Genomic DNA, 23,196 nt, shown 5'->3' on the forward strand with positions numbered 1-23,196 from the left:
ATAAACATTAGAATAAAAATAGTGTATCTATGTAAACATTATCTGTATCTAGGGTAAACTAGACTAAATAATTTTCTAGAAGCACTTTGACCTTGAAGAAGTCATTGTGGAAAACAATGATTGTTTTCCCTGTGACTTACAGGATTGTTTTCCTGAGGGAGCTTTAAAGCCTTTGCATGACTTTGGTCACAAGACCCTCGTGGCACACATGAAGCTCTACAATTATTGGGTACCGAAAACAATATGCAATAAAGACTAAAGTGATCGAGGGGTGTGATGCTTTCCTTCAGAAAAACATATAGATTAGATCAGGGACTTTGGTATTAGGAACTTGTTTACCCAAAAAACAACTTTGTGTAACAATCAATAAATATGCCTTTTTACAGCTGTTCAAGGTTCAGTCCATCAGAGGCTGGACCTCCTTGTAGCCACAGAGAGCCTTATTCTTTGACCAACTCACGCAACACAGAACACCAACAAAACCACACACATTCTATGCATTCAAAAGGTGATAAGTGAAGTTGGGCATGACAACACAGACCTATGATCCCAGCAAGCCAGAGACACTAGGGCACTAGGTCAATGTGAATGGAGGGAGGGGGCACACATAGAGAAAAAGAAACAGAAGTGAAATACAACATACATAGGCAGAAGAGCTGGGTTAATAATGTGGTTCAGGAACCAGGTGTGGTGGCACATGCCTTTAATCCCAGCACTTGGGAGACAGAGGCAGGAGAATCTCTGTGAGTTCCAGGCCAGCCTAGTCTACAAAGTGAGTTCCAGGACAGCCAGGGCTACTAAAACAGAGAAACGCTATCTCCAAAAACCAAAAAACAGTAAAAAAAGATTGTGACTCTGGTACAGTGTTTGCCCAGCATATTCAAGGCCTTGGATTCACACGCAGCACTCTTCAGAAAAGGCAAAAGAACACAGCTTTAAAGAGCACAGGTTTTGAAATCTATATGTATTTCAAACCTATCTTTACTTGCTGTGTGTAACCCTTTAATGCTTAGTGTCTTGTGTTAAAAATAATGCACTGAATATAAAAATAATACACTGAGTAAAATCTAGTCCAGTCCAGGGCCCTAGCACTCAAACTTAGTCTAGTTATTTGTTCTGTTCAGGTTTGAGTTCAATCTAAAATGGCCCCATCCTGGATCTGACAAGGTGGCTAAGCTGGTAGGGACATTTAAAGGAACAATTGAAGGGACAGTAGCCCACTCTAGCATATGGCTGTGGCAGGCCTTGCTCTTCTCCCCCATCCCCTCTGTCTTGCTTAAAAACAACAACAAAAAACGTCAAATTAGATTCCTAAAGCTAGCCACTAAGGTCTATTCCCTTATTTGGCCACTTCCTCCTCCTGAGGCTGAATACCAAGGTCTAGCTATCAAAAGTCTCCTTTGGTTAAATTAAAATTAAACACCTCGTCCTAACTCAAGGTTTCCCCTTTTACCTTTATAAACTGTTATTTGCCTGTGTACCACATCTATCTCCTCTCTATTCAGACAGTCCTTTGTCCCTCTGGGACCAATACCCCTGTCCCCTTTCTCTTGTTCCCTTCCCCTTCTCCCTTATCCCCTCTCCTTTACCACAGCACCCTAGCCCATTCTAACTCAGACCTCCCCCTTTTTCTCCTCTTAAAAATCACACCTGAAAGGTCATTTGCTATTGTTTTCTGCCTGAGTCAGGAAGTATCTCTTTAACTTTCTTTCCTGCTTAATAAAGATTCTCTCTGCAAAAACAAGTATTTGGGTGTGATTTGTGCCTAAATCAGGTCTAGAAGGGACCCCCCCACACACACACACCCCATGCAGGAGTATCCCTCACAAACAAACACAAAAAAGAAAGATAAAAATAAAACCAAGTCCTGCATTTTTCTGACTTCTCTATGTATGATATGGCATGCAAACACTTGTCCCCACATACATGAACACATGCACACAAATAAATAGATAAAAATAAAGGTAATTTCAAAAGAAAAGAAAACAGCCTAGTCCTGATGACAATCTAAATCTTTTGTTGTGTGACACAGGATCTCCCAGACTGGCCTCAAACCCAATGATGACCTTGAACTCCTGGCTCTACTGTCTCTAATTCCCAAGAGCTTTTAAATCTTTAGTTATTCTCTCTCTCTCATCCTCTCCTCCCCTCTCCTCCCTCTCCCTTTCCCTCCTCCCTCCCCCCCCCTTTCCTCTCTTCTCTGGTTTTGTTTTGTTTTTTTTTTCCAAGACAGGGTTTCTCAGTGTAGCTCTAGCTGTCCTGGAACTCACTCTGTAGACCAGGTTGGCCTCAAACTCAGAGATCTGCCTGCCTCTGCCTATGCCTATGAGTGCTGGAAACAAAGGTGTACACCACCAAGCCTGGTTTATCTCTCAATCTTTCTAAAATTGTAATTATGTGCAATGTGTATCAATGTCTATGTATGGGTATGTGCACATGTGTCTATGTGTACATGAGAGCAGATACCCTCAGAGGCTAATAAGGAGGTATTAGATTCCCTGGAGCTAGAATTATGGTCAGTTGTAAGCTGCCCAGCATGCCCAACTAACTAACCTTGAGGCCTCTAAGAGAGCAGCAAATGCTTTAAACCAGTGATCCCTCTATTGTCTATCTTTTGCTTGCCTTTGTATTATTCATGAAGGTAGCAACTTTATTATTACTGGTGCCTACCACAGTGTCTGGTGCACAATACAGGAAGGATATCCATAACTAAAAAGTCTGGAACCATGGGAGCTGGTGAGATGGCTCAGCAGTTAAGAGCACTGGCTGCTCTTCCAGAGGACCCAGGTTCAATTCCCAGCACCCACATGGCAGCTCACAATGGTAACTCCAGTTCCCTGGGATCTCACATCTTCACACCAATGCACATTAAATAAAGTTAAATAAATTATTTAAAAAAAAAAAAAAAAGAATGAGGATGAGGCACAGATCTACACAGCACATCCAAATGCAGACCAGAACTACATAATCAAGTTGCAGGCCAGCCAAAGCTACATAGTGAAACTGAGATTGTGTCCCAAGAAAAAAGAAAAAGGGGGGGGGGTAAAACAAAACCCCCAAATCTCTGAAATCCAAAATGCTACAAAATATGAAACTTTGTAAGCACTTCAGATTCCAGATTAGGAATGTCAAAGTAGTAAATTCGACATAAGTATTCCAAAATCTAAACACCAGAAAACTTGAAATATACCTGGTCCCAAGAACTTCTAACAATGGCTTTTCAACCAACAGTGAAGTAAATGAATTAAAAGTACTTACTCACAGGGCACTGTAATAATTAAATGAACTAATTAATGCTTGTTGGCCTTTCATAAGGACATACTTTTACTTCTAATAAAAACCTAAATAATTCTTCCCTTAGTTCTGTCATAATTTGGCAAAAAAAAAAAAAAAAAAATCATTTGAAACAGAGCAATTAGGTAGCTCCCAGTTTTGTTTGTTTTTGAAACAGGGTCTATGTAGTTGTACTGGAACTCACTGTGTAGATCAGGCTAACCTGAAACTTAAGAGATTCACCCAGCTCTGCCTCCTGAGTGCTAAGATTTAAAGGCATATGGCACCACACCTGACCTGGTTCAGTCTTTACTAATGTAAATCAATTGCATCTCTGTGCATGTGCTCCTGATATAATATGGTCTGAAGATACCTAACATGTGTCTTTTACAAACCTTATGTCAGTGACATCAAATAAACTCTACAGGTTATTCCAAAGTTACTTCCTGGCTTAGATACTGTAGGACAGGTTTTCTAGATGTTACCACTGAGGAAGGCAGGTTGAAAAATATATAAACCTTCCCTGCTTATTTATTTATCAAAATAAAGTAGCTAGGTAGCTAGCTAGACTGGCTTCTTTTTTGGGGCAGGAGATGGGAGGTACTGAGGACGGAACCTAATTAAAGTATGTACAAAGTAAACACTGTACTTATAGTTCTTTATACTTTTAATTTAAAACAGGGTCTCATTAAATGGTCTGGGTTGCCCCAAGTTGCCCTGAGCTCATTCTGCAGCCCAGGCAGGCCTTGAACTTACAATCTTGACTCCTGAATACCTAAGATTATAGGCCTATGCTACCAGATTCAGCTCTGGCTTCTGTTACCAAGTCCAACATTGGCATTGAATTGTTTGTGGATTTTAATTATTACTTTTAGATAGCATACCAAATAATAGGTTTTGCTTCAGTATTTTCATACATAAATACCATTGTACTTACTCATATCCACCTTGCCCCATTATCCTTTCCTAGGGCTCAAACTCTTCATATTCTATGTCAGCCTCCGGAGTACTGGTTATAGACATCTATCACAAAACTTGACTCTGTACATCTTTATATGTTCCCATGAATCTATAATTTTTAAAAGTGATTTTAATTTTTTTTTTTTTCATTTTGAGACAAAGTCTCACAATGTAGTTCAGGTTGGCCTCAATTGGCAAACCTTCTGCATATATCTCCCAAATGCTAGAGCTGTAGGCATGTGTCACTACATCTGGGTTCTTTTTTTTCAGTTGACAGAGACAGAACATTTGCCTTACCTCTTCTTTTGTGGCATTTTCTGGCACCCCACTTAATCGAATAAGCCTGTTAGGTTTCTCCTCACTCGGGCCAGTTCTATAATCTTGATCCTTGAATTCAGAATGTAAAGTTATTTCACAAACAGATTTATTTTTACATGTAAAATAAAACTCAACATGAAATATAGTCAAGATCAAAAGTGATTTGCATTATATTGAAGAAACAAAAACTTGTAATCTTTCATTTTCCCTCTTAATATCACTGGATTATTAGTGTACTAAGACCAAGGCTTACTGGGAGAGTCTTAAAAATAATAAAAAAGCATGTTCTAAAATTCTCAAAACCTATTTGGTTACTAAGCATTAAGATCACCAAGAGACAGGCCAGGCATAGTACTACATGCCTTAAATCCTAAAACGTAGAGGGCAGAGGCAGGTAGATCTCTGAGATCAAGGCTGGCCTGCCTGGTCTACATAGTGAGTTCCAGGCCAACCAGGGTCACATAGAGAAACACTGTCTCGAAAAAAAACCCAAAAAGGTCACAAAATAAAAAAAAACTAAGTAGACACGGGTAAAATCTATTTTAAGATAATTTTCATAAATAAATTGCAAATATAACTCTCCTTGCTTAGATTTAAGAAACTTAACATTTAAACTAATTAAGCTAGCTATAAGAGGAAACTTGAAACATTAACATCATATCCTCATGACTGTAAAAACATTTCTAAGCATTCTCTAAATGAACTTAAATAAGAAAATAAATCCTAATTCACAGAGACTGCAAAAGCTGTGAGACCCACTCCCTAAAATTGATAATTTGAAATCAAGTTTATCATAGTTCATTTAAATAAGCACAATAAAGCAAAACAATGACTAAACACACATCAAAAAACATGATCTGAGCCAAGGGTCTTTCTCTAGGAACTTAAACTCCATTATTCCACTTTCAAATACAGAGTTTATTTTGAATGGTTGTATAAGAAAGCTTGAGGGGGGCTGGAGAGATGGCTCAGAAGATAAGAGCACTGGCTGCTCTTCCAAAGGACCTGACTTCAATTTCCAGCAACTACATAGTGGCTCACAACCATCTGTAATGAGATCTGGTACCCTCTTCTGGCCTGCAGAGATATATGCAAGCAGAACACTATATAAATAATAAATAAATCTTTTTTTTAAAAAAAAGTCTTGAGAGACTGAACATCTTGCATTCTATACTTCAGCCCTGAGAAAAGCATTATAAACCAACTCATCATCACTGGGCGGTGGTGGCGCATGCCTGTAATCCCAGCAATCGGGAGGCAGAGGCAAGTGGATCTCTGTGAGTTCGAGGCCAGCCTGGTCTACAGAGCTAGTCCAGGACAGGCTCCAAAGCTACAGAGAAACCCTTTTTTGAAAAACCAAAAAAAAAGGAAAGAAAAAAAAAAAAAAAAAAAAAAAACAACTCAACATACCTGAAGATCCTGTTGGGCATCTCGGGACATTTTGCCCTGTGGAAAAGACTTGCTCTGGCCATAGCCAAACATCTGGCTTCCTGGCAACCTATGATCCACATCACAGTATTCAATGCTTCTGTAATCAGTGTCTTGTCGACCAAGAAAGTCCAAATCACCTTCTCCTTTAAACAGACCAGCATCTGAACTCTGCTGTTCACCTCCAGAAAGCTTTGGCTTGTCTTGATCTTGAACTGGACTTTGGCTGTTCTGAAAGTCTGATGGAGATTCATGTTCAAAGGTTCCACTTTGTGTTTCTCCTTCTCTTGTTTCTGAGTGCTCAAATTCTCCCTTCTGAGCACCAAAAGCAGGTCTTTCTACTGCATGGTCACGTGTGGATTCTTCTCTCTTGCTCACATTCATACCAGAATGTTCTCTCTCTTGTGTAGAAGGCTGAATGTAATCCAAAATTTTGGGGTCCACAGAGGGCATCTCCCTATCTTTAAATTCCATACAAGGTCCTACCTCTCTGCCCCTAAAATCTTGGTAAGTCCTAGAACGGTGTCTACCTCTGAAATCCGAATGTGGTGTATCCCTATTCCTAAAGTCTAGATCAGTAGTAGCTGAACCTCGGCCTCTAAAGTCCACCTGTGTTCCGTCTTTATCCCTGAAGTCCAAGTCAGATACATCTCTGTTCCTAAAATCAGAACGAGACTGATCTCTGGATCTAAAATCCAAATCTGATAAATCTCTTCCCCTAAAATCTGTATGGGATCCATCTCGGCCTCTAAAATCTAAATCATAAGTGCCCCGCCCCCTAAAGTCAGATGGAGGAACATCTCTACTTCTGAAGTCAATAGGGTGAGAATCCCTGTCTCTGTAATTCATATGAGGAGTCTCCCTGCCTCTATAATCCATAGGAGTACCATCTCCACCTCTGTAGTCCATAGGTGGTCCTTCTCTATCCCGAAAATCCCCAGAATGTATGTCCCTATTCCTGAAGTCCAACTGTGCTGAATCTCTGCTCTGGAAATCCGAAGATGAAAAATCCCCCCCTCTGAAATCATGTCCAGGTCCCTCCCCTCCTTGATAGTCACCATGTGGTCCATCTCTAGCTCCATAGCTGAAAGAATGCTCCTCTACATTTGCAAAGGGAGGTCCTGAATGCCCCTGGAAATCAAAGGGAAGTGAATCTCTGCCAGGAAAGTTGCCAGAGTGTCTCTCTTGAGCATGACTCTTAAGGGGAGGAGGAGGATAATCCCTGTTCCACCCGGGAGCAAACCTTTCTTCTTGGCTCCCACTGTAGAAACAAAGACAGGGTTATTCATATTGTCCAGAGAGTTTGAAATCTACACACCAGCATATTCTTCTCTAATCACAGCATATTCTTCTGTAAACACATTTTGGGGGGGCAGAGTTCTGTAACAAGGTCCTAGATCTGCAGAAAACAGCAAGTTTTGCTATTTTAAGACGAGGTGTCCGAGTAAACTTTTATGCTCCCATTTCAGAACACGAGGTAAGTCAACACAAGGTTTTCAACATGACTGCTGCAGAAAAAGCTTTCACCCAGTCCTGCAACAGGGAAAATCCGCAATACCAGATAAGCTAACAAAGGAACATGCTACAAAAATTCCCATTTTCTACCAAGGAACTTAAAATTCCAAGGTCATCACGACAATTACTATACATGTGGAGTCGGGGAAATCAATGCACTTTTCTATTTATTTGGTTGTTTTGTTTTTGAGACAGGGTTTGGTTATATAGCACTATGTGGCCTAGAAATCACTATGTAGATCAGACTAGTCTTGAACTTGAAGCAATCCTTTGTTTCCTGAGTACTGGAATTATAATAAACAACCATGCTAAACCTCCAAGTCTAAAATTTCTTGTTTCAGGAAGTGTCTTTTTCATTGCTATAACGAATAGTAAACATAACAAAAACATTTTGTTGTATCTACATCAAGAGTTCTACTCAATCCAATGAGTAAAGGCCAAAATGAGGGAGATTAGTTGTATATCATCATGACTAGTAGCAGCACTAAACTCCAGTTCTACTGTGGCTCTACCTCAGCTGCGTCCAATTATAACTATCAAAGAGTATCATCATAGAAGACAATGTCAATCAACCATAAAGCATGTTAAGTCATCTACGCCAAGCTAAATTATCTAAAAGCTTAAAGCTGAAAGTAACCAAGAACTAGATCTTTAGGTATAATCTCCATGTCCCAAATAAAGAAGTTGAAACACCAGATTCTAATGCCTCAAGCTCACTTTAAGACAGCGTTTTTCTGTGTAAAAGCCCTGGCTGTCCTGGAACTTGCTTTGTAGACACAGCTGGCCTCAAACTCATTGAAATCCACCTGCCTCTGCCTCCTGAGTGCTGGGATTAAAGTGTGAGTAACCACAACCTGGCTCAAGCCAACTTTTTATTGCAATAAAACATATTTTAAAAATACTTACAGTTGGAGAAAAAATAACAACAAAAGTATAGTTGGGACAGAAGAGATGGCTCAGTGGTTAAGAGCACTTGCTATTCTTCCAGAGGCCCTAGGTTTGGTTACCAGAGCCCACATGGCAGCTCACACCCTGTATACTCCAGTTCCAGGGGATCTGACACCCTCTCAGGAAGCAGGCACACATATGATGTATATACAATCAGGTAAAACATATACTCCATTTACATAACTCAATAAATAAATGAGAGTTCCCCAGTCTTCCATACTATCAAACATCTTTCCTTTGGCTAATCACTAGATCATTTTATACATTTTAGCTTTGGTCAAAGATTAAGGGACAGTCACACATGGTGGTATACAACTATTAATCTCATTATTTGGAATGTTGAAGAGGATAATCCTGAGTTTAAGGCCAGCCTCAGCTATATCATGAGACCCTGTTTCAATAAACCAAAAGATCAAGGAACTTAAATAGGCAAATAGGTGCCTGGGAATACCAGAGAAGGCATATAAAAAACAGGAAATAAAAATGACTGAAGGGTCAGGTGGTGGTGGTGGTGGTGGTGGTGGTGGTGGTGGTGGTGGTGGTGGTGGTGCACACCTTTAATCCCAGCACTAGGGAGGCAGAGGCAGGCAGATTTCTGTGAGTTCAAGGCCAGCTGGTCTACAGAGTGAGTTCCAGGACAGGCTCCAAAGCTACAGAGAAACCCTGTCTCAGGGGGAAAAAAAATGACTGAAGGGCTGGCTATCTATTACTTGGCATACAACAAAAGCATAGAGATTATCAGGACCAACTCAAGTCTCTCCTCCCCAAACACAGAGATTCTATCATATGACCCTTCTGAGCTCAAATTATATCACCACAGTAAAACTCAAAAGACAACTAACTCTTGGTCACTCAGTTCAGGAGAACTGTTACAACACCATCACCACTCCCTTTGTACCTTATTTTACACACACACACACACACACACACACACACACACACACACACACACACACACACGGGGGGGGGGGGGGGGGGTGTACATTTGTTTGGACGACATTCTGTGTCTCTACCTCATTTTTCAGACATGGTTTCTCACTAAATCTGAAGCTCACTGTTTCAGCAAGGCTAACTGGACTGAGCTTCCAGGATCATTCAATCTCCACCTTTCCAAAACTGGGTTACAAACACATGTTTTTGGTTTTTGGACACAGAGTTTCTCTGTATAGCCCTGGCTGTCCTGAAACTCCCTTTGTAGACCATGCTGGCCTCACAGAGATCTGCCTGCCTCTGCCTCCTGTATGCTAGGATTAAAGGCATGTACCACCATCACTCCCATACAGTCTTTTTTTTTTTTTTCTTTTTCTTTTTCTTTTTTTTTTTTTTTAGTGTAGGTACTAGGGATTTAAATTCAGGTCCTCTTGATTTCACAGCAAGCACTCTTGCCCTGTGAGACATCTACTTTTTTCATAAAGTAAATAGAAATTTAGAACATTAGCCTAAATATTAGAACAACGTACAATTAATGGATTTTTAGAACATGAAAACTTCTATTGGTTCTCAATAACACTAACATTAGTTATGTCTTTGTGGTTCATCATACACAACTTTAAATATTCTTCATAAGAAATAAAATTTAACACAAAAATTAGAATGTTACCATTCAAAGTGTCTGCCATACTTAAAAATCATTCAAGTCCTATTTGGCTTAAGCTTCTGCATACACTCATGGAATGACTGCTGAGGCATCTAAAAGTATGCATTTTCTGACCAGAACACATCCAATATTGTCCTTGAATATTGCCATAAGGATTATCTTACTCTCAAGTCAAGCAGATCTACAGTAACCTACCACACTACAGGTTTTTTGTTTGTTTGTTTGTTTTGTTTTGTTTTTTGGGACAGGGTTTCTCTGTAGCTTTGGAGCCTGTCCTGGACTAGCTCTATAGACCAGGCTGGCCTTGAACTCACAGAGATCCTCCTGCCTCTGCCTCCCAAGTGCTGGGATTAAAGGAGTGCGCCACCACCGCCCAGCTGACACACAACTGTTCTTTTTTTTTTTTTTTTTTTTGGAGCTGAGGATTGAACCCTGGGCCTTGTGCTTCGCTCTACCACTGAGCTAAATCCCCAACCCCTTTTCTTTTTGAGACAGGGTTTCCCTGTGTAGCTTTGCGCCTTTCCTGGAACTCACTTGGTAGCCCAGGCTGGCCTCGAACTCAGAGATCCACCTGGCTCTACCTCCCAAGTGCTGGGATTAAAGGCGTGAGCCACCACCGCCCAGCTACACAATGGTTTTTTGTTTTTTTGTTTTTTTTTTTTTTTGGTCAGAGCTGAGGACCAAACCCAGGGCCTTGCGCTTTCCTCTACCACTGAGCTAAATCCCCAGCCCACACTACAGTTCTTATATCTGAATTTTATAGTCTAATCAAGATACAGTTCAGCCAGGTGGTGGTGGTGGTGGTGGTGATGGTGGTGGTGGTGCTTGCCTTTAATCCCAGCACTTGGGAGGCAGGCAGATCTCAGTGTGTTCAAGGCCAGCCAGGGTCCATAAAGTGAGTTCCAGGATAACCAGGACTGTTACACAGAGAAACCCTGCCTCAAAAAAACCAGTTCTACTAATATAACAACAGCAGTAGTGTCAAGAGTGGTGACCCATGTCTTTTATCTCTGTGAGTTCAAGGGCAGCAGCCTAGTCTCCATAGCAAGTTTCAGGCCAGCCAGGGATACATAGTGAGACCCTATCTCAAAACAAAGAACAGCAGTGGTTATAGAAATTATTTTCAACTAAAGTAAAACAAATTTATGAAGTATTTCAAAGGGAAAATAAAAGTTATTTTCCTGGAAGATAACTTGCTTTATTTTGTGAGTCTCCCAAAAATGGAATATTATCTCCCTCTGATCAAAAATCTTAAAGATTAGGGGTTAATGAGTTGGCCCCAAGATCTCTGTGAGGCCAGACTGGTCTACATATCAAGTTCTAGGACAGTCAGGACTACATAAAGAGGCCCTGCCTTGAAAACAAAAAAACAAAAACCCAAGTACTCAGGAGCCAAAGTCAGGAGCTCTGTGAGTTAGAGGCCAGCTTCATCTCCATAGTGGGTTCCAGGCCCATCGTGGCTACAAGTGAGACTGAACACACATGCCACAAACAACAGACACACACACACTCCTAAAAACACCATATAAGAGCTAGGTAGATACCTGTAACACCCCACCCCATGTTCCCTACCCCCCCCCCCCCCCCCCCCCCCCCAAATTGTAGAGGCTAACGCAAAAGGATCATGAATGAGTTCAAGGCCAATTTGGCCTACATAGAAAGATCCTGTCTCAAAACAAAAACAAGCCAGGGGGTGGTGGCCCATGCCTTTGATCCCAACACTTGGGATGTAGAGGAAGGCAGATCTCTGGGCTGGAGACCAGCCTGGACTACAGAGTAAGTTCCAGGACAGCCAGGACTACACAGAGCACAGAGAAACCCTGTCTCAAAAAATAAAAAGCAGCCAGGTGGTGGTGGATTACGCCTTTAATCCCAGCACTTGGGAAGCAGAGCCAGGTCTACAGAGCAAGATCTAGGATAGGCACCAAAACTACACAGACAAACCCTATCTTGAAAGGAAAAAAAAAAAGGAAAGTTCTTAAAACACAAGGAGGGGGGAAATGTACAAAAGAGCCAAATCTATCTAATGTTGTTGTTAATTTATTTTTATTTCATGTGCATTGGTGTTTTTACTTGTGTGTATGTCTGTATGAGGGTGCTGGATCTCCTGGAACTTCAGTTACAGACAGTTGTGAGCTGCCATGTGGGTGCTGGGAATTGAACCTGGATTCTCTCAAAGAGCAGCCAGTGCTCTTAAACACTAAGCCATTTCCTCAGCCCTAAAGTTTTAAAATGGTTACCTAAACCTCCTTAATTCTGTAAGAAAGTCTGACATACAAAATAAATATCCATAAGTAGACTAAGAAAGCAAGCAATAATCTAAATATTTTTAAATGTTATATATAAGCACTAATTTAGACTGGAGATTGGCAAACCTTTTATTTTCATTTTATTTATTTTTGGCTTTTTGAAACAGGGTCTCTCTACATAGCCTTGTATGTCCTGGAACTCATTATGTAGACCAGGATGGCCTCGAACTCACATTCATTTGTTTAAGCCACCTGAGAACTGGGATTAAAGGTGTGTGCCTCCATGCATGGACAAAGTACATTAAAAGCCAGGTAGTAAATTCATTGGGGCTTTGTAGAGTATATGGTAGCTATCACAACTATTCAACTCTATAATTGCAGTATGAAAGCAAGCACACACAATTTGTAAATAAATGACCATGGCTATGCTTTGATCAAAGTTACTTCCAGTGCCAGTAGAATGATGGCTTAGTGGTTGCAAACACCCACGTGGCAGTTCACATGTATAACTCCAGCTCCAGGGGACCTGATGCTCTTTTATGACCTCTGTGGGCACCAGGCACTCATGTGATACACATTCATATGTGTGAGTAAACACTCATACACATAAAATACATTTTATATATGTGTGTGTGTGTTTATTTATTTTTATATTGTGTGCATTGGTGTTTTGCCTGCATATATGTCTGTGTGAAGGTGTGAGATCCTCTGGAACTGGAATTACAGACAGTTTTGAGATATCATGTGGTTGCTGGGACTTGAAGCCAGATCCTCTAAAAGACTAGTCAGTACTCTCAACCACTGAGCCACCTCTCTAGCCCCTAATTTTTTATTTTATATATATATATATATATATATATATATATATATATATTTAAAAGTTTATTCTCAGTACTTTGAGAGGCTGAGATAAGAAAATTGCTAGTCTAAAGTTAGTATGGATCATTCAAACAGATACACACAGTCCTAGTGTCCCATAAACACTAGTAACACCAGCTCTGAGGGTTCTGTCACCCCCTTCTGGTTTCCACATACATTCACACAGACACACATGCACATAAACATACAGTATTTTTTAAAGTTTCCCCTATAAATCAAAAGCACAATCCATTTATATCTAAGTGCTACCACCTTTTCCACTCTTTGTACCCAATAACCCCTAAAACTGGTCTTCATGTAGCTTAGAAAATTATCAGTAGCAAGATACAGCTCTAGAGTCTAGACATAAATTAGTGAAGTTAATATAGCTCTCAAGATTTTATTTTTATGTCTGTAAATGCATGTATATATGTGAGTATATGTTATTTGTGTGCAGTTCCCTGAAGAGTGCAGAACAGGGAGAGGAATCCCTGAGAGCTGGAGTTCCAGGAGTTTTTAAGTTCCCTGATGTGAGGGGAACAAAACTTGGATCTGCTGGAAAAGCAGCAAATGTTCTTTAACTGCTGAGCCATCCTTCTAGCTCCTTAATGGAGATTTCCTAAACACTTAAGTACAACACATTTTGCTAGATTTCTAAGTATGCATTGCTTTGCTAAAAGAGATAAAAGAATTAACAAATAAGAAGAAGACAAGAATAATGGTGCATACCAGCAATCCCAACTATTTGGCGAGCTGAGACAGGAAGACCAGAGTTCAAGCACAGCCCAGTATACACTGAAAAACCTTATCTCAAAAGTAAGTAAATAATCTCACACCTGGGATGCTAAAGAAGGATTCCCATGACTTCAGTGCTATTCTGAGCTATGTAGTGAGTTCAGGCCAGTATGATCTAGAGTATACATTGTCTCAAGAACCCAAAACAGATAAATGAATGATTCTGGCATTTTTTTTAATATTTGAAAAATGTTATTGGTTGGGCATGCTGCCTCACACCTTTAATCCCAGCACTCCAGAGGCAGAAACAAGAGGATCTCTGTGAGTTTGAGGCTAGCCCTCATCTACACAATGAGTTCCAGGACAACATATACATAGAAAGATAAAAAAACTCTGTCTCAAAAAGACAAAAAAAAAAAAAAAAAGTTACCAAGGGGCTAAGGCCATATCTCAGAGCCAAAGCATTTGCCAAACATATAGGATGCCCTGGGTTCCAAGCCCCAATTTCATATACAAAGAGATAAAGAGAAACAGATACATGCTGGGTATATACTCTCAATCACTTCAGCAATGACTAGAAACTTTTAAAATATTTTCTACTTCTAAAAAAATTTAGTTATATTCTCCACAAAGAAAATATCTGCCTTTATGGTAGGCCAAGTTACATTATAAATACTTGAAAAATTAAATATTTAAAATTTAAGACTTACCGAAAAGGTCCTGTTCTGTTAGCAGATCGAGAATCCCCCCACATCTCTTTCTATATCAAGAAAGCTTCAATAAGTAGATCTTTTTCCTACCAAACTCTAGTAGAGTAGTACCTGTATAAAATAAATCACAAGGAAGAACTTTATACATGAAGTATAAAATAAACTACTCAATCTTTGCTTGCTAAGTTTATCAGGGACCACATCATCAAGGATATTTTCAGAGATCACTTTAAAACAGGGCTAGTGAGAAGGCTCAACCTAAGTTCAATCCCCTTGGATCTACATGGCGGAAGAACCAATTCCCAAAAGTAATCCTCTAATTTCTTTAAGCGCGCGCACATGCGCGCGCGCGCGCGCACACACACACACACACACACACACACACACACAATGTAAATAGATATAGATAACAAAATTTATAATCAATTTATAACTAAAAAATTGTTAGGTGTGACGGTGCATGCCTTTTATCCTAGCACTCAGGAGGCAGAAACACAAGCACACACACAATTTTTAAAAAAAAAAATCTTTGAAATTTTTTTCAGGTAAGGGTAGTGGCACACATCTTTAACTGCAGCACTCTGGAGGCAGAGGCACCTGGATCTCTGTGAATTCAAGGCTAGTAAGGAATACAGTGAGAACTTGTCAAAAAAAAGTTCAGAGCTGTGTGATGACTCAGTAAGTAAAGGCACTTGCCTCCAAGTCTGACTATCTTTCCCTAGGACCTAGAAAGTAAAAGAAAGAATTAATTCCCACAAATTGTCCTCTGACTTCCACAAGCTTATTGTGGCATGTGGTACACACAAGAACACCCAGAGAACAAATTAACCTTTTTTGTTTTGTTTTTCATCAAATTAACTTTTTTAAAAAGGAAAAAAAAAATTCAATTAAAAATGTGTGTTCTGAGCCAGGTAGTGCAAACCTTTAATCCCAGCACTAAGGAGAGGCAGAGGCAGGCAGATCTTTGAATTCCAAGACAGTCTGGTCTGGAGTTCCAGGACAGCCAGGGCTGTCACACAGAGAAGCCCTGTTGGGGGGTAGGGGGTGTAGAAAATATGTGTTCTGACTTCCAGAGATGTCCTCTGACCTTCACATAAGTAATGTGGGATGCACACACTCACACACTAATACCTTAAACAGCATTTTTTTTCTTTAAATTAAAGGTCTCACACAAAAAAAGTATATTCTGGAGCATTAATAAGCTTTTTGGTGTACAAAGAATGTTTCACATTCAATAATTCTTTCATGAGTAATTCTCTCAGCACTTAGTTGTCCATTACCAGAAAGAGCATCTTGGCATTATACTCAGTCTATATAGCTAATCCTACACTATTGAGCAGTTAATCAGAATACTTACTATCCTTACCAGCGATTGCTTTGAAGACAGGCATGTAACCTAAATCAAGCTGAGAAATTATCTCCAGGACTTTTCTTGTAGCTACTGAAAGATCTTCATGGATTTACAAACGTTTCCTAAATATGACACAACAAATAAAAGAAAAAATAATAAAGTACACCATCAAAATTAAATGCTTTTATGCATCAAAGGCCACTTGATATGTAGAGACTAGAAAAAAAAAAACAAAACAATTCACACCAGGTGTGATGGCCCACACCTTTAATCCCAGCACTCAAGAGGCAGAGGCAGGCAGATCTCTGTGAGTGAGGCCAGCCTGGGCTACAGAGTGAGATCCAGAACAGCCAGGGATCTGTTACACAGAGAAACCTGTCCTGAAAAAAACAAAACCAAACAAACAAAAAAACCAATTCACAAGTCATCAAAATGGATGGCATGAAGTTTTCAAGGTCTTATTCTTCCAAGGAAATATCTAACCATAAAAAAAAAAAAAAACTAAAAGGCAGGTGGCAAGATGGCTCAGGGGGTAAAAGTACTTTCACCATAGGCTTAACACCAGAGTTCCATTCCTGGACACTACAGTGGAAGGAGAAAACCATCTTCCAAAGTTGCCTTCTAACCTCTACTCACACAAGTAGGATATATACACCCACATTCGTATACATCACATACAATAATAAAAAATTCAATTAAAAATTGGGCTGATGAGATAGATGGCTTAGTGGATAAGGGCACTTGCCTCCAAGTCTGACTACCTGGGGCTCAAGTGAGCTGAAAAGAAAGGACCCAAAATTTGTCCTATAGCCTTCACTTGTCTACCATAGCATATGCATACATGAATGCCTATGCCCCTGACCCCACTCAAATATTAAAATGTAAAGAGGTGAAAGAAAAAAGTATCTCCAAAGCAGTAGGAACATTGTATGGTATTTTTATCTTCCCTTGCCCTCTTTCTCTTCAACACAGAAGTAATTTTGCTCTTTAAGCAGTGCAGCCCCATTTTGAGCTCCTTTCCAAGAAAAGAGCATATGTATTTGCAAGTTATTTTATGTATTTATTCTACCTTGTCAGGTTAAAGGGGAGGGGTCCCTGAAGGATTGATACAAAGTGCTTGTTTCTATTTCACCCAACTTAGAATTCAAACAGGAGCCTGTGCCTTTAATCTCAGTACTCAGGCAGGCAGATCTCTGAGTTCTAGGCCAGCTATGGACTATATAGTTAGTTCCAGACCAGCTAGACCCCATCTCAAAATAACAACAGCAGCAATAATAATGCTAATTTTTTAAAGGTTTATTATGTATACAAAAGAGGGCGCCGGATGTCATTACAGATGGTTGTGAGCCACCATGTGGTTGCTGGGAATTGAACTCAGGACCTCTGGAAGAGCAGTGAGTGCTCTTAACCTCTGAGCCATCTCTCCAGCCCAATAATGCTAATTATTGTTGTTATTTTTATTATTATTTGTTGTGGGATAATCTATTTGTACACTGTGAAAAGCTAATAGGTAGAAAACCAAGAACAGCTGGAATAAAGTTCTTGGATATTAGGCCATTCAAAAGCAGTATGTAAACCAGGTGGTGGTGGCACATGCATCTAATCCCAGCACTTGGGAGGCAGAAGTAGGTAGACTTCTGTGAGTTTAAAGCCAGCCTAGTCTATAAAGAGAGTTCCAGGACAGCCAGTGCTACACAGAGGGACCCTGTCTTGAAAAATCAAAAACCAAACCAAAACAAACAAATAAAAAGCAGTATGCAGGCACTGGAAAGATGGCTTAGTCAAATATAACTCAAGCTAGGTTCAGACGGACTCAGCCATAGATGACCTTGAATGCCTAATCTTCCTGCCTCCATATTCCTAGTGCGAAGATTACAAGTAAGTCACTCACTATACTAGGCTTTCTCTTTGGTTATTTATTGTTGTTGGTTTATTTGGTTTTTATTGACCATGGTCTCACACCATAACTTAGGCTATCCTTGAACTTATTATGTAGCCTAGGCCAGCCTAGAAACCAAGGGAATCCTGTCTCAGCCTTTGAACCACCTGAATTAAAGCATAAGTCACCACATCTAGTTTTTTTGGTCTTAGAGAATAAGATCTCACATAGCCCAGCAGGGCCTCAAACTTCCTATGTAGTAGATGACCTAAGCTCCTAATTCTCTGGCCTCCACATTCCCTGAGCAGTTTACAAGCAGGTACCACACCACATACAGGTAGATGGTTTGGATAAAACAACTGAGGAAAAGGTTCCAGCAAATAAAGACACTTCAGCCAAAAATGCACAAAACCAAACACGAATGTGTTAGGTGAATCCACGAGTCTGTTAAAGGGTGTCAAGGAATTTATTAAAACATAAAATGGGGAGAAATACTCTCACAGATACAGAACAAAGTAAAACAGCCATTGTCGTCCTCTGTTCTGCAACAGAACCAGCCATCGGTTTCCGACCATTTCAAAAGAGTGCATGTGCGTGCACCCTATTCAGTTTTAAGCAGTCATATACCCAGAAAAAAAAACATGCATCTATGGGGCCAGATACCCCAAAGGTCATTGGCAGATCAAATTCCCACATTTCCCCTTTTTGTCTAAATAAAAAGGTTCTAAACATAATACAAAGCTAAATACAATAAGAATAATTATCAGGTATTGTCTAGAAGAAATAAAAGGTAATAACATAAACAAAAATGGAACTACAACCAATAAGAACAACATCAAGCAAGAAACATACTAAATGTCCACACCAAAGGCAATTGGCGAGTTACAGAGATTACAATAGCTGTCCTGTCCTGAAGAATCTAAATCTTGTACCTGATATGCTCTTAGCTAAACTACGAGAGGATTGTAACTGTAACTATCTAGTCTTCAACTATCTAGGAAAATATATTATCTGAATAAGTAGGAAGTGCAAACAAGCAACTTCTGAAACATGCAAGGTATGACAGAAACAGCTGGCTGCCTGGACAGTCACCCAATGTTTCTCTGCAATGTTGGGGCAACCACTATTGGCTACAGACCCAGAATATCTGACAGACCATTTTCAGAAGAAGGAGATTGTGAAAGACTGTCCAACCTGTCTTGGCAAGGGTCACTATTCCTCGTGTCCTGCTCGTCCGGATCGGAGAGAGTGCTTACTGTCAGCAGTCAAGGCAAGGGCAGCTCTGTGCCCAGCAGACCACTTTTGCCAAGAAGACAACTTCACATGGAGTGTCTTTGATGCCCATCATCCTCTAGAAGTAGAACGGTGCTACCAGGAGTATTCGTGTCTCACGTCAACAAAATTCTAAGTTATTAAAATTCCCACAACACAAATGTAAAGTGTCAACATCTTCAACACTGAGATCAAAAGGTCAAGAATCTTTCAAAAAGCACAAAAGCCAGATGTGGTACAAGGAGAGGCTAGACATCTACACATCAATCTCCAGAATAGCCAGACATACATAATACTTTGTTTCAAACTCAAAAAAGAAACAAAAAAAATCAGAAAGGGAACAAACAACAACAACAAAAACAAACAAACCAAAAAACCCTAAAACATACAAGAAGGACCTATTACTGTAAAATATATTAAGGTAAAAATTCAAGTAAATATAGAAAAAGGTGGCTCTCTTCACAAAGTGAGAATAACTGTTTCAGGAGGACTGACTAGGAGACTATTCAAAGATCTCTGGCAGTAGAGGAAGTCCCCTTAGAAAATAGTTCAAGCCAGGCGGTGGTGGCCCACACCTTTAATCTCAGCACTAGGGACACAGAGGCAGGCAGATGGAGCTTGAGGCCAGCCTGGTCTATAAAGTTCCAGAATGGCCAGGGCTATACAGAGAATCCTGTCTTGAATAACACCACCAACTCCTCCCAAAAAAGAAAGAAAATAGTTCAAAATTTGGTACTATGATAAACACCTATAATCTCAGAAACAGGCAGAGGAAGTAGAATGAAGAGTTCAAGGCAATCCTAGGCTACATTGCAAGTCCAAGGCCAGCATGGGCTCCCCGCACTTCTAACAAAAGAGAAAGAAAACCGTTCCAAGCTGCATGCAGTGGCACTCATCTATAAACCCAGCAACTCAGGACACCGAGAAAGGAAACTACTACAGTCTTACTAGTGGTTCACAAAGCCAGCCTAGACAACATACAGAAGGTAGTGTATACCTGTAAACTTACTTAGCCTTAGGAAATGGAGACAGGAGGCACAAGAGATCAAAGTTGGGTAACCTAATAACCCAATTTTGATTCTGGGGAGACATGTGGTGGAAGAAACCAACTGCAGCAAGGTCTCCTGTGAGCTCCACACACATATCACAGCATACACTAGTGTACACACACACAATCAAAAATTTTTTAAAGTTAAAAATTCTCCTCCTCCTTCTGTTGGTCTTTTCTGTGTCAAATACACAGATTGCAAACCCAGTGCCACTTTAAGATCTTTGGCAGTAGTTAACTCTGCAGCTCACACAAGGTTGAACCTATATGATAATGAGTATTCAGGTAATGCCTAGGGGGTGGGGGGGGCGCTCACCAACCTAAGACAGAGAGCGCCTGCTGTGTGGCCTGGACAGGTGTCTCCATGATGGGTAAGGTGACCTGCTGACTTCCCAGGAAACCTAAGTCAGAAGCTCATTTTTTAGTAAAAGGGGGGACCTGTAGGGTCCTGGCCCCCATTTTGGGTAGCTGTTGCCTTGCTTGCTGACCTTGACCTTGATGTCCTCCCTATGCTAATTACCTGCTGGTTTCTTTGTTTATGTATCCTGCATATTGGGCATTAACAGCTTAGATGCAAGATTGTAAAACATTGGTGTCAAAATTCTGCCCTTCAGGGTTCTCCCATTGTGCTGTAAGCCTGTATTTAAGGCCTCCTCCCTCCTTCAAAAATCGGCATTTGGCATTCTGCTGAGGCCAATGACCCAAAAAAAAAAAAAAAAAAAAAAAAAAAAAGGCACACATGTATAAATCATGTGGGACTCAGATTTGCTTTGAGCTTCAAAAAAATGGCCTTGTACTGTAAAAATAAAATAAAATTCTCCTCCTCAGCCACATACTGAATTCAAGGCCAGATTGGACTATATAGAACCATCCTAAAAGAAAAAAGAAAAAAAAAAAAAAAAACTAACAAAATGGCCAAGAATGGTAATGCACGCCTGTAATCTCAGGAGCAAGAGGCATGTGGATCTCTATGGGTTTGAAGACAGCCTGGTCTACACAGTGAGATCTACAACAGCCAAAGTTACATAAATAGAGACACTGTCTCAAAAGAAAAGAAACCCAGCACTCAGGAAGGAGAGGTAGGTGGATCTCTGTAATTTGAGGTTAGCCTGGTATACACAACAAGGTCCAGACCAGCCAGGAATATAGAGTAAAACCCTGTCTCAAAAGAAATAAAATAAAAAAGAAGTAGTTTGTTGAAATTACTTACATTTCCTTAACAGTTAATATGTAGCTGTTCTTGTCTATTTATAAAGTAAGAACCTCCCTACCAAGTTTGAATGTCAAGATGATTCAATTGGTGGTGAAGGTGTTTGCCACACAAACCTGATGATCCCCATGGGTTCTATTCCTGGAACCCACAAAAAAGTTGAAGAGAACAGACTCCACAAAGTTGTCCCCTGACCTCTATACACTTCCTCTCCCTGCTACACATACACTAAATAAATAAATAAGTGCAAAAAAAGATAATCAAAATAAGCATATTTATAAAGAGAAACGGTATAGAGAAGTGAAAAACAAATTCTGGAGTGGGAAAGTACACTGTTTATATAACAAAAAAGCTCAACCTAGATTTCAACAATAGAGTTGATTGAGCAAGCAGAAGAAAGGATGATAAAACTTGAAGACAGGACAGTATAAAATTATCAACTCACAAAAAAAAATTATCAGCTCACAGAAGCAGAAAGGAAAAGAATGAATTCAAATGAATGAATGAAGAATAAAGACAAATGAAGGAGCATCAAGTAGACCAACATATGAACCACAGGATTTCCAGAGAGGGCTGAAAATGCAGCTGAGCAGATCACTTGCCTATGATGCATTAAGTTCATCATTCAATTCCTAGCACCAAAAGAAGAAATAAATTTTTAATTTTAATTACTTCATTTATTTGTTTGTTTGTTTGTTTGTTTGAAGACAGAGAAGCCAAGCTGATAGATCAGGCCTCTAATCTTAGCACTTGGGAAAGAGGCAGGACTATGCCAATAAACTCAAAGTCAGCCTCATTACATACTGAATTCAAGACTAGCCGAGGTTACATGTGATTATCTCACAAAAATAAAAGACAGGGGGCTGGAGAGATGGCTCAGCAGTTAAGAGGACCTGGATTCAATTCCCAGCACCCACATGGCAGCCCACAACTATCTGCTCCAGGGGACCTGACACCTCACACATACATAAATGCAGATAAAGCATCAATGTACATAAAAATAAATAAATTAGGCAGGCAGTGGTGGTACATGCCTTTAATCTCAGCATTCCAGAGGTAGACACAGAAGGATCTCTGTGAGTTCGAGGCCAGCCTGCTCTAAAGAGTGAGTTCCAGGACAGCCAGGGCTAAGCAGTGAAAAACCAAACCAAACAAACAAACAAATAAAAAGAATATAATTCCTAGGGGACAGTAAGGTTAAGTCTGGGTACTGTTGCTTGTTGCCAGACTGATGGCCTGAGTTCAACTCCTGATACCCATAAGATAGAAAAGAACAGGGCTGGAGAGATGGCCCAGAGGTTAAGAGCACTGACTGCTCTTCCAGAGGTCCTGAGTTCAATTCCCAGCACCCACATGGTGGCTCACACCATCATGAGATCTGGTGCCCTCTTCTGGTTGGTCATACATGCTGTATACGTAATAAATAAATCTTTAAAAAACAAAACAAAAAAGATAGGAGAGAACGATTCCACAAGTTGTACTCTGATCTCCTCACAAACATCATGGCATGTATGCACACACACATACACACTTTAAATTTTAAGAATAAGAACAGGACACTAGTCATAAAAAATATAACTCCTAGATCTAAAATAATCTCAAACTATTATCAAAGTTTAAAATATTTTTATTTTTTATGTGTATGAGTATTTGTCTGCATGTATATATATATGCTCCATGTGCATGCTGTGCATGAGACCAAAAGAGGCATCAGAATCCCTGAAGACACCATGTGGGTACTGGGAACCATGCCCAGCCCTCTGGAAAAATAGCAAGTAATCTTAACCACTGAGCCATCTCTCCAGCCCCGAAATGGAGCCTGAATGTTGATGCATGAACAGCATG

The 23,196-nt window shown here is 40.1% G+C and overlaps 1 protein-coding gene across 6 annotated transcripts in view; it reads right to left on the reverse strand.

Annotated features, from left to right (window-relative positions):
• Rbm6 (RNA binding motif protein 6) overlaps positions 1-23,196 on the reverse strand; it is a 124,680-nt gene that overhangs the window by 93,239 nt on the left and 8,245 nt on the right. For 2 of the 6 annotated variants that reach the window (XM_036192593.1, XM_036192595.1), the window contains exons 2-5: positions 15,958-16,064; positions 14,592-14,702; positions 5,962-7,240; positions 4,531-4,620 (exon numbers count right to left, since the gene is read on the reverse strand). In XM_036192593.1, coding sequence (XP_036048486.1) covers positions 4,531-4,620; positions 5,962-7,240; positions 14,592-14,635 — 1,413 coding nt within the window. In that variant the 5' untranslated portion in view covers positions 14,636-14,702; positions 15,958-16,064. Of the gene's footprint in view, positions 1-4,530; positions 4,621-5,961; positions 7,513-14,591; positions 14,703-15,948; positions 16,065-23,196 lie in introns of those variants that run through there. The other 4 variants (XM_036192594.1, XM_036192597.1, XM_036192598.1 and 1 more) reach the window with 4 other exon arrangements.

This window comes from Onychomys torridus, chromosome 7, assembly GCF_903995425.1.
Source record: "Onychomys torridus chromosome 7, mOncTor1.1, whole genome shotgun sequence".
Taxonomy (NCBI): Eukaryota; Metazoa; Chordata; class Mammalia; order Rodentia; family Cricetidae; genus Onychomys; species Onychomys torridus.